Below are 12,640 nucleotides of genomic sequence, written 5' to 3' on the forward strand. Positions count from 1 at the left end.
CTATCTCTATGTGAAGACATTAATTTCTCAGTATCCTGGCCAAATGTCTGGGTACCCATCTATACATCTGAATAAAGTATTATTTCAGGAGGCAAGGAAATGTTTGTTGTTATTGGACAATGTTTGTTACTGTACGTGGGAGGCCTGTAGCCCAGGTAGCCTATGGGCTCCCAGCTGATGGTGCTTCTTTCCCAGATTTGGGGATGTAGGATAGGGTAGACATAGGACCACAATTACACCCTCATTGGAGCATCAGCCTCTCACTTTTTGGTTGAAAAGCTAAACTTGATTGAGTCCACCCTAGGACTCAGGTGAAGCTCTGACCAGGAATGGAGGCTGAAAGAGGAGAAAGGAGGCCCTGCATGACCACAGGACACAACCCTGTCTTCTCGCATCAACAAGAAGGCTAAGCTGGAGGATCTCTCACAGAACTTTCAGACCAGAAATTTAATCTCACTTAAAGACTTCTTTATATCAGCAGTTCTCAAAATGTGGTCTGGGCCTCCTAAAGGTCCCGGAGATCCTGCGTCCACAGGTTAAACTTTTTTCATAGTTATACTAAGATAATTATTTGCCTCTTTACTCTCCTTCCCTCAGGAGCATATGGTGGAGTTTTCCAGAGGCTGCATGATGTGATATCTCCACAGACTGCAGAAGCAGATATGAGAATCCAGCTGTCTTCTATTAAACCAGACGTTAACAAGATATGCAAAAATGTACAACAATCCCACTCTTGTCAATGACATTTTTTGTCTTGGAAAGTATACTTAAATTTTAAAATAAAAATGCTTTTTATGTTAATATGTAATGGGGTTATTACTGTTACTTTACAATAAATTCATAAATATTTTTGAGACTTCTTAGTTTGAATCTCTAATATTGTAAACATCAGTAGTTATAACCTACATAAACAAAAGCTTTGGGGTCCTCAATCATTTTGTAAAGGGGTCTTGAGATTAAAAGTTTTGAGAAAAAACTGATTCAGATTAACTAGTAAACACCTGGGAGGTTCAAGTAGATTACTGCCGTCCAAACTGGGCAGTGAGTTCACTTAAATGGCTTGCTTTCCTCTGACCTGGCAGAGAAGACAGAGAGATTGAAAAGTGGTGGGTAGGGGTGGGCAGGAGACAGAAACAGGGGCGAGTTTAGAGAATGGACAAGGCAGCTTGGGTAGGAGAGCTGCGGGGAAATGTTGAGCCTGGCAGGTGAGGATGTCTGCGGATGGAAGGCTGAACAGATAGAGAAAAGGATCAAAGACCCGAGAGCACTGGAGGAGGAGGGGAACGGAGAAGGTGTCAGAAAAAATGCAGGGCCTGATCTGAGCGATGTCTGATAAAGCGTAAGGAAGACAAGACCAAAAAGGTAAAAAGAAAGAGCTGCGAAGGACGAAGGAATCAGGAGAGAAGGGGAGGGGCCGCAACGCGCCGCCCCGGGACTGCGCCGGGCTCTGCGGGCCGAGCACAGCGCTGCCCACCGGGGACGGCCGCGGCTCACCTCATGCGGGACGTAATCCGGAGGCAGTTTGCTGAGCATGTCTTCGGCCAGTCTGTAAACTGTGGCTTCCCGGGTCTCTCCCACGCCACCTCCGCTCTCTTTGGGCTGGATGTTCGTAATTGTTTCAAGGACAGCAGAAGCAGTGTTACTCTGGTACCTGATCAAAAGAGTGAACTGAGAATTGGTGAAAGATCTGAAATCCTCAAGTTCAGGAAACTCAATGCACCCTAAAAAGGACAACCAAACAAATAAATTCTAAAAAATTAAAAAACAAATAGAAACCCGTATGCAGACATTTCCACAGGGAAACTGTAAAACACCAAAACCAAAGTAGGTATGTTAAAAGCAGAGAAACAGATTATCTAGAAAGAAATGATGATTAGACTGATAGCCAATTCCTCAACAGCAGCAATGAAAGCCAGAAAGAAACAGTTGTTTTATATGTGCTAAGACAAAATAACCATAAACCTAGAACTGTGTACTAAGCAAAATTATCTTTTCAAAATGAGAGCAAGACAAAAGATTTGAATAGATAGTTTAGCAAAGATACTATATTAGTGATCAATAAGCACATGAACAGGTGTCCATTATTTATCAGGAAAATGAAAATTATAACCATAATGAGATACCACCTCATACCTACAAGATGGTTATAATGAAGAAACAGACAATAACAAGTGTTGACAAAGATGTGGAGAAAACTTTGAACATTCATAAATTGCTGGAGGGTATGTAAAATAGTGCAGCCACTTTGGAAAACAGTTTGGTAGTTTCTTAAAATGTTAAAAATATATTAACCATATCATATGACCCAATAATTACATTTCTAATTATCTATACAAGAGAAATAGAAACACAATGTCTGCACAAAGACTGGTACATGAATGTCCACAGCAGCATTATTCATAATAGCCAAAAAGTGGAAATAACACAAATATGTCCATCAATCGGTGAATAGATAAACAAAATGTGGTATATTCACATCTTGGAATATTATTTGGCAATAAAAAGCAGTGAAATACTGATACATGATACAACTTGGGTGAACTTCAAAAACATTATGCTAAGTAAAAGAATCGATACACAAAAGATCACATAGTATATAAATCCAGTTACAGGAAATGTCCAGAAAAGGCAAATTGTTAGAGACAGACAAAAAACTAGTGGTTGCCTGAGGCTGGGTATCAAAGTGGGAACTGATTACAAATGGGCACAAGGATTCTTTTTGGGGGTGATGGAAATTTTCTAAAATTAGATTGTAGTGATGGTCTGTAAACTTATTAAAATTCATTAAATTTTCCACTTAAAATGAATGAATTTAAGATAGGCAAATTATACCTCAATAAAGCCATTCTTCAAAAAAGGAGGGCAAAATAAGGCAGTGAAGAAAATTCTAGAGGATATACTTCCAAAAGGAGAATAATTATTCGGATGGAAGGTTTGAGGTGTGGGAAAGAATGAGTCAAATGTATAGGCAAATCAAAATAGGCATTAGGGTATAAAACAAAAATTGTCTCATTGTGGGGTTAGAAAAGAAAAACAACATAAATTTAAAGTACCAAAATTCCAGGAGGGATGGGACTATAGTTAAAAAGTTACCTATGAGTGTTTGATTGAGAGGAGGATAAATATACTAATTTTAGGCTTAATTAAAAAAGGATGCTAACCAATTTCTAGGATAACCAATAAAAGGATAGAAATAGTCCATAACTTCCAAACTAACAGAGAATTTATTCTTCATATTTTTGTACAATGTGTTACTCTTGTATTTATTCAACATTTAATGAGACAGTTTTAGAAAGAAATAATCAGAAAGGTGTACAAAGATCTGTGTACAAGACTATTTATAATAACAATATTTGTAATAGTAAATCCTGGTAAAGCTCTATAAAAATCTATACAGCCAGTGAAAAATGGCGATGTTGCTCTATATTCATTGATAAGGTTAGGTTATTGAATTGAGATTACTGAATGAGATAGCATGGTACAGAAACCATATGGTATGATCTAATTTTTTTTATAACATCGTTCATATAGGAATAGAAAAAATCTTGAAGGGTATTTTGATTGCAGGAGTTTTGAGTGATGAGGTTTTGCTGTAATTATTACTTTCTGCTTTCTATTTTCAGTATTTTAAATTTTTTCTCAGTGAGAAAGTCTGGTTTTCATAATAAGAGTATCAAGACCATTTTCATTTTGAAAAATAGAGAAAAAAATAAGCCCCCAGATGCAAAGCCCACCACAAGTGTCAAGAACTCAACAGAGATGAATCCGTGACAAATGTGTTAGGGTCACTGAAACGCATCTTACAATCCCTAGTAATAATCTTTATGCCCCACACCAAAGGCCCCTTCTGTCTCTTCTCACAACACATGGCAGGAAAGATTTACACCTTTCTCTTTCTTTATCTCCAGGTGTGAATTAAACAACCTTTTGTGCAAGAACCCCTACTAACTGGTGGAATCCTAAAGAGCTGCTGCTAAAAGTATCCAGGCTTTGCTTATGAAAAAGCTGCATTTTGTGCAAACAGAGGGAATCCTTATTCAGCTGGGCACTAATTCTTTAAGGAAGTCAGATGAAGAATGGAGGAGATGCTTTTGTTCAGCATTTTTATTTGATTATCAGGTAGAATACACAAGACCCAAACCTGCGTATCCAAACAATGGCATCCTTTCCAAAAGCCATGGTTAAGGTAAATGCACCTGCCACCACGCTTCCCATGCTGGACTTCCAGTCAAATACAGTGACTGATGCCATGTAGCCTTGGAACATATGAATTTCACAGTGAGGTCCAATAAGGTAAAAGCTGATTGTTAATACATGGAAGTTGATGTTGTAAAATTTGAAATTTTTTAAATGAATATTTTTGATGAGTAACCTCTATTCATATGTATCAGGGTTTTAGAATATCCCAAAAGACATTTATTTATAAAGTTGACAGATGGACATATCAAATACACACACATATGAGCAGAGAATAAAACATTCTGATAAAATGGCACAAAAGGCACTTGCAACCCATTCCTGAGTTCTGAAGTAAGGTGCTGCCCCAGGTTTGAAAAGTCATATAAACTGTAAGAAAAATACAAGTAACTCTAAGGGGAAAACCTATGAAAATAGCTGATGCAACAACAAAATGAAATTATCAAGACCTGAGGACCTACATGTTATTATGTATAATTTTATTTTTTATATTGCATTTATGTATTCATTTTATATTATATTAATCATGCATTAATGTGATCATTATATTAATGTGTAATTATTATTATGGTATTAATATAACACGTGGTTCATATGACTCTATGATGTCATTCTAGCATTAGATACAGTAAAGATGCGAAGCGCACGCTGTTAGGGAAGACGTTGGTGTCACCCTCACTGACATCGTACAGAGAGCTGTGAAACACAGGCAAGCCTGGGTAATGATAAATCTTTGACTATTACTCTGATTTTAATGATGAATCAGGAACTTGGTGTATCCATTCTCGTTGACTCCCAGGGCTCTCTGTTTCTTAAGTCAGACAAACCCAGAACCTAACTCATTGTTTAAACTCTCTCTCTCCTTCACCTTCGCTGCTCCCTGTTCCATCTCCTCTAACACCGGTGTCTTCACCCAGCTACAAGCGTCAGAAATACTCCCCTCCTGACGTCACACCGCAGCACTTCTTGGTTCCCAAGTCCTATTTCCAAATCATTTCCAGCATCCATCTAGAAATTTCCTGCGTCTCCAACCCCACTGCCTTCAGAACCATCCCCACGCTCTTTCATGTGGACCCCCTCCTGCAAATCTTCAAAAGCTAGCCTGCACATTTGCACCAGCCTCACCACTAGGTCGCTCTCCTCTCTGGTCCCCTCCCCCAGTCTCTGGGCACATCGCATTGACTTCCCACACACTCTATGTCTTCATGCCCCTCCTTGGGTTGTTCCTTCATGTAAGTGCCCTACTCTTTGTCCTTTTTTTTCCCACTGTGCTAAAGTGTTTTATTGTTCTAATTGCATATATTTAAGGTGTACAACTGGATGATCTGATCTAAGTGCTCATTTTCTCCCTCTTTCCTTGCACTCTGTCCTTCTGGTCCCCAGTGCTGCAGTCACTTCTCCAGCATTTCTCTAGCCTGAGAACTCCTGCACATCCATGAAGGCACGGCTGGGATGTGGCCCCTCTCACTAGCTTACTTTCATCCCTGTGCTGGAAATATTGCTTCTTTGTCTTTGTTCTCATAGTAATATGTGTGTGTGATTTTAGAGTTTGCCATATTGTATTACATAACTATTTGCCACTCATTTATTTTCCTTAATAGATGAGCTCCAAGGGCAAGGACTGTGTCTTCCTGATCTTTGTATCCCCGAGTTGGCTAGAAAGTTGAGTTCTCAATAAATATTTGTTTGTTGAATTGAGGCCAATTGGCTTGATTTTATCTAACCTCAAATACAAAGGAAAGCAATTCTCCAATATTTAAAGGGCATGAAAATTTAATTATTTGTTTCTTCTTATGGTAAAATCATATTATCATTACTATTTATTTCCTGGCACCTTTCCACATACAAAGGGAAATTTATGTGCCCCTAAAAACACAGGAGAATCAGAAAGATATAGTTTGAGGATAAAGGAAAACTTTTTATTATGATATTTAAACATGGATCTTTAAAGGTTAAAGAGAAGAAAACCACAGTAAATTTCCATTCACACTAAGAAAATCAGAGTTGATGCTTCCTACTTGTTCTAACTACAAATAAAAAAGGGGAAAGACCCCATATCTGGGACTCTCAGGAGTTCTCCCAGCTCACCTCCAGCTTGAACCCTCTTTGGAAACATGCTCTGCACCAGTGGCTGGGTGCCAACACTGCACACCACATGACCATCACGCTCTTGGCTAGTGCTGGCAGTGTCCACCAGGGCTGCAGGGAGAGGCTGAGGAGATGCTAATGCTGCTAGATCTCGCCTAAGAAATCACTTTCACGGTGGGTGATTTTTTTTTATGAAGTGATCTGAAAATAGTCTTCAAGACATGGATGTGGGGTAGAAGCCCTGAAATGCTGACCCATTCTGCATAAAGGCTGGACAAACTCTCCATCCAGATCAACACCCCACCACACATTTTATTAGGCATAGAATGCCAGGGCTGTACCATTTAGATTTCTTTTTCCACAATGTGATTTTATGTTTGTAAAACCAGGAAAGGCAGAAGCCTAGTTAACTAGCTATAAGGGAGAATTGCAAATATCTCTGCATGTCTCAAAAGCCCAAGGGCTTTCAGGAAAACAGCCACCATAAATGCTCTGAGATGAAGGATGAGAACTATATCACCCCATGAGCTTTGGTACTGAGTTACTCTAGAAGAAAATTTCTCCTTGGGATGCAAATGAGAAGCTCCTCTTGGTCTCATAGTTTGGTGGTTTTGGGGGACTTGCCTAGGACATCACTGCTGGGTGGTAGAGTCAGGGTCATGGAGGATAAAATGCAAAGCAACTGAAAAAACAGAACTGTCTATAAAATGAACAATTAATCATCTAATGAAATATTAGTGCACTGTCATATCCAAATCAGCCTAGATTTATACACATCTTTGCATATGGAATATCAAGAAACATAAATTTTTTACAAAAATCTGAAACTCAAAAGCATCAGCTAGTACTAAAACAAATACAATTAAACTCACCCTGCATAGAAATGAATATAAAAGTTGTAATAATACATTTGGTAAATTTTGGAAGGCAGACAAATATGCATAACTGCTAATGAGAAAAAGAGTGAAAATAAATAACAGTTTTTGACATTGAGCTGAATTTGCAGAGTCCTTGGTACCTTATAAATCTAGATAATAAAATGTGAATAAACTATGCATTTTTATGGTTCCTGTCACCAAGGTATCTAAGCTCTTGGGAGAGATTTTACTTATTTTAAAGCATATTTATTCAGCTGTATTTTCCCCTTTATTTCAGGGATTCTGCATTCTTAAGCAAGGACAGAGGAGAAAAACTCATGGTCCTCTTTCCCAAATCTCCCCGGTCTCCCAAATTTATAGATGCAAATGCAGAGTGCAGTCTGATAAGCAGCGACATAGAGTGCTCCACCACAAGCCTATGTGGAAGCAAGAATGCTATTTAATGGGTGGACAGTCTTATTAATTAATAAGGATTCCTTTAGCTGGGGACACTCTCACATATTTAGCCAGTGTATCTGAGAGTCCACCCTGTCTCGTGACCTCAATGGTTACCTCTGCACAAATGCACTCAAACCTGTCACCTGGGCCCATCCACATCTTTCTCCCCATTCGCATACATCTGCCCTCTTCCAACTCAGTATGCCCAAACAGGACTCTGTAATTCCCCCTCAAACAGACTCCTGCTCCCAGCTCCCAGGCCCAAAATGACAGGGCATGTTTTGATTATTTCTTTCATTTCACACAGAACCTGCAGAGTTCCTTCTTGCTGGAGTGGGAAGGGCGTGATGTTGGGAGACTGGGGCAGGTTTTAGCTGGGAAGCTTCATCTGCTGTTGCTTACTGCCTCCTGGTGGCTGGTGGGGGAACAGCGAGGGGATGGAGAACAGCCCTCCCGGAAGGTGGACTCAATTGCCAGGAAGAGTGAGGCTAGGATTCTAGGTACCACATATTTCAGAGACTAGAGGAAAGAAGCATCGAACCTAGAGCTCTGTCCTTGAGGGAATGACCAGACACGGAGCTGCAAGGAGGGAGCCTACTGCCTGAGCAGGAACCAGCAACGGGCAAGGTCCCTGGGAAGAGGAGAGCAGGAGTGGGTGGGGAAGACCCCAGGACAGCCCAGGTGGGAAGCTATGAGTGAAGAGAGATGGAGGAAGGCCAGAGTCTTACAGGCCAGCTAGTCGTCCCTCGCAGAAATAAGCCTCCACTTGAGGTAGAGGTGCAGCCTTTTTTACATGACCTCCCTTGCTGTGATGAGGCCACAAGATCCTGACACTCTTATTTTTGGAAAAGATAGCTTATGGCATCTATGGCAGGTCTGCCAGCAATGGCATAAAGGCCTCTGGATGGAGCTGCCAAGGGAGACTTGCCAAAAGAAAGAGGGCCCACCGTGTCCCCTCTGCCCAGAGATGAAGGGACGAGAACTACAGAAGGTTCTCAGCCATTGTTCTGTATTTGCTAAGTCCCCTCGGCCCCTTTCTGGGATTTGTCCTGCACCCTCCCATCATCACCTTGGTCTCAGCCAGCATCACCACATCTCTGGATTTTTCCACAGGGTCTCTAAGATGGTCTAGTAGTCCAAGGAGCCCTCAAATATAGTAAAATAGGTTCAATTTCACTCAAAATAAGAGAAAAAGGAAACTATGCCGAGATACCATTTCTCACTTGCCATACTGCTGAAAACTCAAAAGCGTTGCCCACAGCCTGTTTATGAGACTGTGAAGAAACAGGCATTCTCATCCTGCTGGGGCGAGTGCACACAGCAAGCTCTGGGTAAGGGGACTTGGTAGGATCCCCTAATCCTTGATCTGGCCAGCCCACAGCAACTGACTCTGCAAATACATCTCCAACAATATGAGGAACTGTAAGCATAAGATTATTCACTGAGAAATTATTTGGGGTAGCAAGATATTAGAAACCTACATGCTCATCCATAGGAGAATGGATGAATAAAGTATGATATATATTAGCAATGGAGGAGCATGCAGCTGAAAAAAAAATAGGAGGATGTCTGTGAATTGATAGCGAGTGATTCATATTTTCCCTTAACACTGTTAAGGTGAAAAGGCAAGACACAAAATAATATATGTAATATGGCAACTTAATATAAGAAAGAATAGGTAATAAAAATATTATGGAAATATGTATGAGCAAAAAGAAATACAGGGAAGGTAAACCAGAAACTATGCATCTGGTTGCCCACAAAGGAAAGGGGGAAATGTTTGGAAGGGTGTGAGACTTCTTGAAAACCACCTTATTATTTATATAGTGTGACTTTCTGGATGTGTTCATGTTTCGTGTATTTAAAACAATTAACACAGATGGGAAAAAAACCTGAAATGTAATACAAATAGAAGCAAATGAATTTTCCTATATATCAATTGAGAGCATAACACAGAAAAAAACGTAAGTCCCTTTTGAACATAGTGCTCTGTATAGCGTTGGTGGAATGTATTCTGAGGACAAAAAGCACTGACTGTAAGGAAACCCTGGCTCCATTAGTCCACCGCTGTTGGTAGTGGTGTTGACGGAGTGGCTCGGAGCAAAGGAGTAAACATATTGACATTGCTGGGAACCAGAATTCTCACCGCGGGAGGAAGGAAACATGATATGGAACAAGAGAAGACAAGGAAGTGCCCAGAGGTGTACAGCTGGAATTGGGGTTATTAGCAGTGCTCATGGTGTTTTGAAGAATTACAGGTTTCTCAGCTGTGTGCACTGAGAGGGGTTACAGGCACACAGAAATAGATATGGCCATTTATGGATATAGCTGTAGACATATAAATCTTCAGAGATACAAATATAGAAAAAGAAAATGCAAGTGGGAAAAAAATTAACAATTGGTGAACCTAGATGAAGGGTGTAAGGTTGTTCGCTGTAGTTGCAGCTTTTCTGAGGGTTTGTAATAGCTCAAAATAAGTAGACAAGGGAGGAAAATAGTTGGTCTCTATCATTGCCTCCCACTGGCCTTACATTTTAGTTGCCCTTCTCTGGACTTTTCTACCTCTGGTTTATCTTTCTTGAGAGCCGGTGACCAAAACTTTCTGTGGTAATCCAGGCGTAACGATGCCATCCCTGTAAGTAAGGGTGACATGGTCTCAACCTTGTTTTATGTCCTCCCTGGCAGGATCTGGCACACCTGGCAGGACCAGATTCTCTAGGAACCTGCTTTCATGACTGCTCCCGCTCTTGCCAAGGATGGAATCAAAGTTCAGAGCCCTCATATGTGCACCACTTCAACTGTTGATTTGCAAGTGTATTAAAAACTTCTGGCTGATTTTCTGCTCACTCACATGAACTCACGAGACCTTTCTACAAACTCTCCCCCTTCATGAGATTGTTCACAGCCTAGAAGAATTTCCTATCAGTGACGCATTCAACAAGTATTTCCTGAGCATCAGGCCCTGTTTAGCACTGGAAGTGCAGCAGTGAAAAGAGACAAAAGTTTCAGACATAATGGAGCTGATGTTAATGATGGTGGACAGAGGATGTCAGCTGGTGATACAATCTGTAAATAAAAGCAGTCAAGGAGCAAGGAGTCTGGTGGGGGTTGGGGAGTGGTTTGCAATTTTTAAATAGGGCAGCCAGGGAAGGCATCACGGAAAAGGTGACACTGAAGCAAAGACCGGAAGGGGTGAAGAGGTGGAGCCGCAGTGATATCTGGTGGAAAGGACGTTGCGGGAAGTACAAGTATCCTGTGGGGGCAGCCATTGGGCCTGCTGGAGTAACAGGAAGCCAGCAGGAGCCGCAGCTGAGGGAGAGGGCAGGAGACCAGGCCAAGAGGTGGGGGCAGATGGTAGGTGGGCCTTCTGAGTCACCCACTGGGTCACTGTCGGCCCGTGACATTGTTAAAGTCTCATATTAGAACGATTTCTCTGCATTCTCTCTTTCAGATAATGTTGGAGTTGATTCTCAAACATATCATTGAAGCATCCTTTTTGCTTCTTCCCTTCTTTCCTGTCTCCAGCTAACATATGATGTCCTCTTTAAAGAACAGCTGGAGCTGCCCCCAAAGAGCCACCATGGTCCCCCCATGGGGACTGAAAAGAGTGGTGGCCACTCGCAGGTCTTCTGGGTCACGTGCACATCCCTGAGGATGAAGAGCAGCGTGGGACAGGTGAGAGGGTTTGGAGGCATTAGGGGCAACGTGGTGACAAAGAGGACAGGAAGCCATGCCTCGAGCAAGGGGCGAGGTCCACGTTCGGGGTAGAGAGACAGTGCAAGGGTGACCCCAGGGATGCCAGGCAAGGGCAGAGAACTCAAGGTGAGATACATCCTCACTCCTCAGTTGTACCAGCTTAGACTCTGCCGAGGAGTCCCGGTTTCTTCCGTCTCCTGGAGCCATTCTCCTGGACACACACTGTGCAGTCCTTCCCCAGTGGGCCAGAGGCCATGGTGATCCAGTGGGGACTCACAGCTGGGGCTTCCTGGGCTCTCTCTGTGGAGCCACTGGTCTTGTTTTCTGGCTCCTTCATCCAAAGAATGGGTCTGAGAAGGGACCTGGGACTTGGGCCCCATTTCTTATCTCCTCACGTATCACCTTTTACCATGGATACTGGAGCAGGAACCTCACGCTGAGCTGAGACCCCCCCTTCCCCCAAGCCTTTCCTCCTGGGCTCTACATCTGTGTCTTGTGTCTTGTGCTCTGTGCTGGCTGATCACACTCACCGTGGGCAGCTAGATGCAGTGAGCAAGTAAGAGGAGAGGGGCCATCAAAGAGGGGATCAAGCAGAAATACAATTCCTCATCCTCTCTCTACTCTCCTGGCCCTTTTAGATTCTGTTTATGGTCCTTATTTTTAATGGATTTTTTTTTTTTAGAGTCCTATTGTCCTATCAGTGGAGAGCATCAATACCAATAACACCAACTGTTTTTATGACTCGACAGAGGAGAAAGAATCAATGCATAAATTAGAGCTTTAACGTCATAAAGTCCAGAGCATCAGGATTTAGTGAGGGGAGAGCAAGCCAAGATATGATAAAGTTGTAATTGGGAGACAGGAAGTGACACTATTTTTCACAGCAAAATAAAAAGAAAGGAAAGGAGAGAGATTAGGAGAGAAAATGAAATGCTGAGTCTTTGCCAGGCTGAGTTACAAATGATACCTTCAAATTAAAAAATGCCAGGAACTTACGTGATATCGGCATTAGGGTGAAGCCCAAAGACTTCGGGGTTATCCAGGGATGGCAATGACTGGATGTATTCAAAGTACTGATCCAGGGTTTTGCACAAGGGGATTTTATATCCAGTATAAAAACAGAACGATGGTTCAAACATCTTCTCACTGAACCAGACCTAAATGGGACAGAAAATAGAAGAAATAAAAGTGATGAACAGCTAATGAAAACTCCCAGTACAAAGGAGGAAGGGTCACTTTATTTCCACTTTAATAGATTTTTTTATTGGGCTTGAAAGTACATTAACAAAACCACAGATAGAATAATTAGCACATGTGTGAAGAAAGGAGGGAGGCCGTGACAC

The 12,640-nt window shown here is 41.7% G+C and overlaps 1 protein-coding gene across 1 annotated transcript in view; it reads right to left on the reverse strand.

Moving 5' to 3' along the window:
- The window catches only part of DNAH8 (dynein axonemal heavy chain 8), a 336,734-nt gene that overhangs the window by 21,956 nt on the left and 302,138 nt on the right, over positions 1–12,640 (reverse strand). The window contains exons 88-89 of the mRNA XM_073224126.1: positions 12,294–12,454; positions 1,495–1,651 (exon numbers count right to left, since the gene is read on the reverse strand). Coding sequence (XP_073080227.1) covers positions 1,495–1,651; positions 12,294–12,454 — 318 coding nt within the window. The remainder of the gene's footprint in view (positions 1–1,494; positions 1,652–12,293; positions 12,455–12,640) is intronic.

The sequence above is a fragment of the Manis javanica genome, chromosome 16 (assembly GCF_040802235.1).
Source record: "Manis javanica isolate MJ-LG chromosome 16, MJ_LKY, whole genome shotgun sequence".
Lineage (NCBI taxonomy): Eukaryota > Metazoa > Chordata > Mammalia > Pholidota > Manidae > Manis > Manis javanica.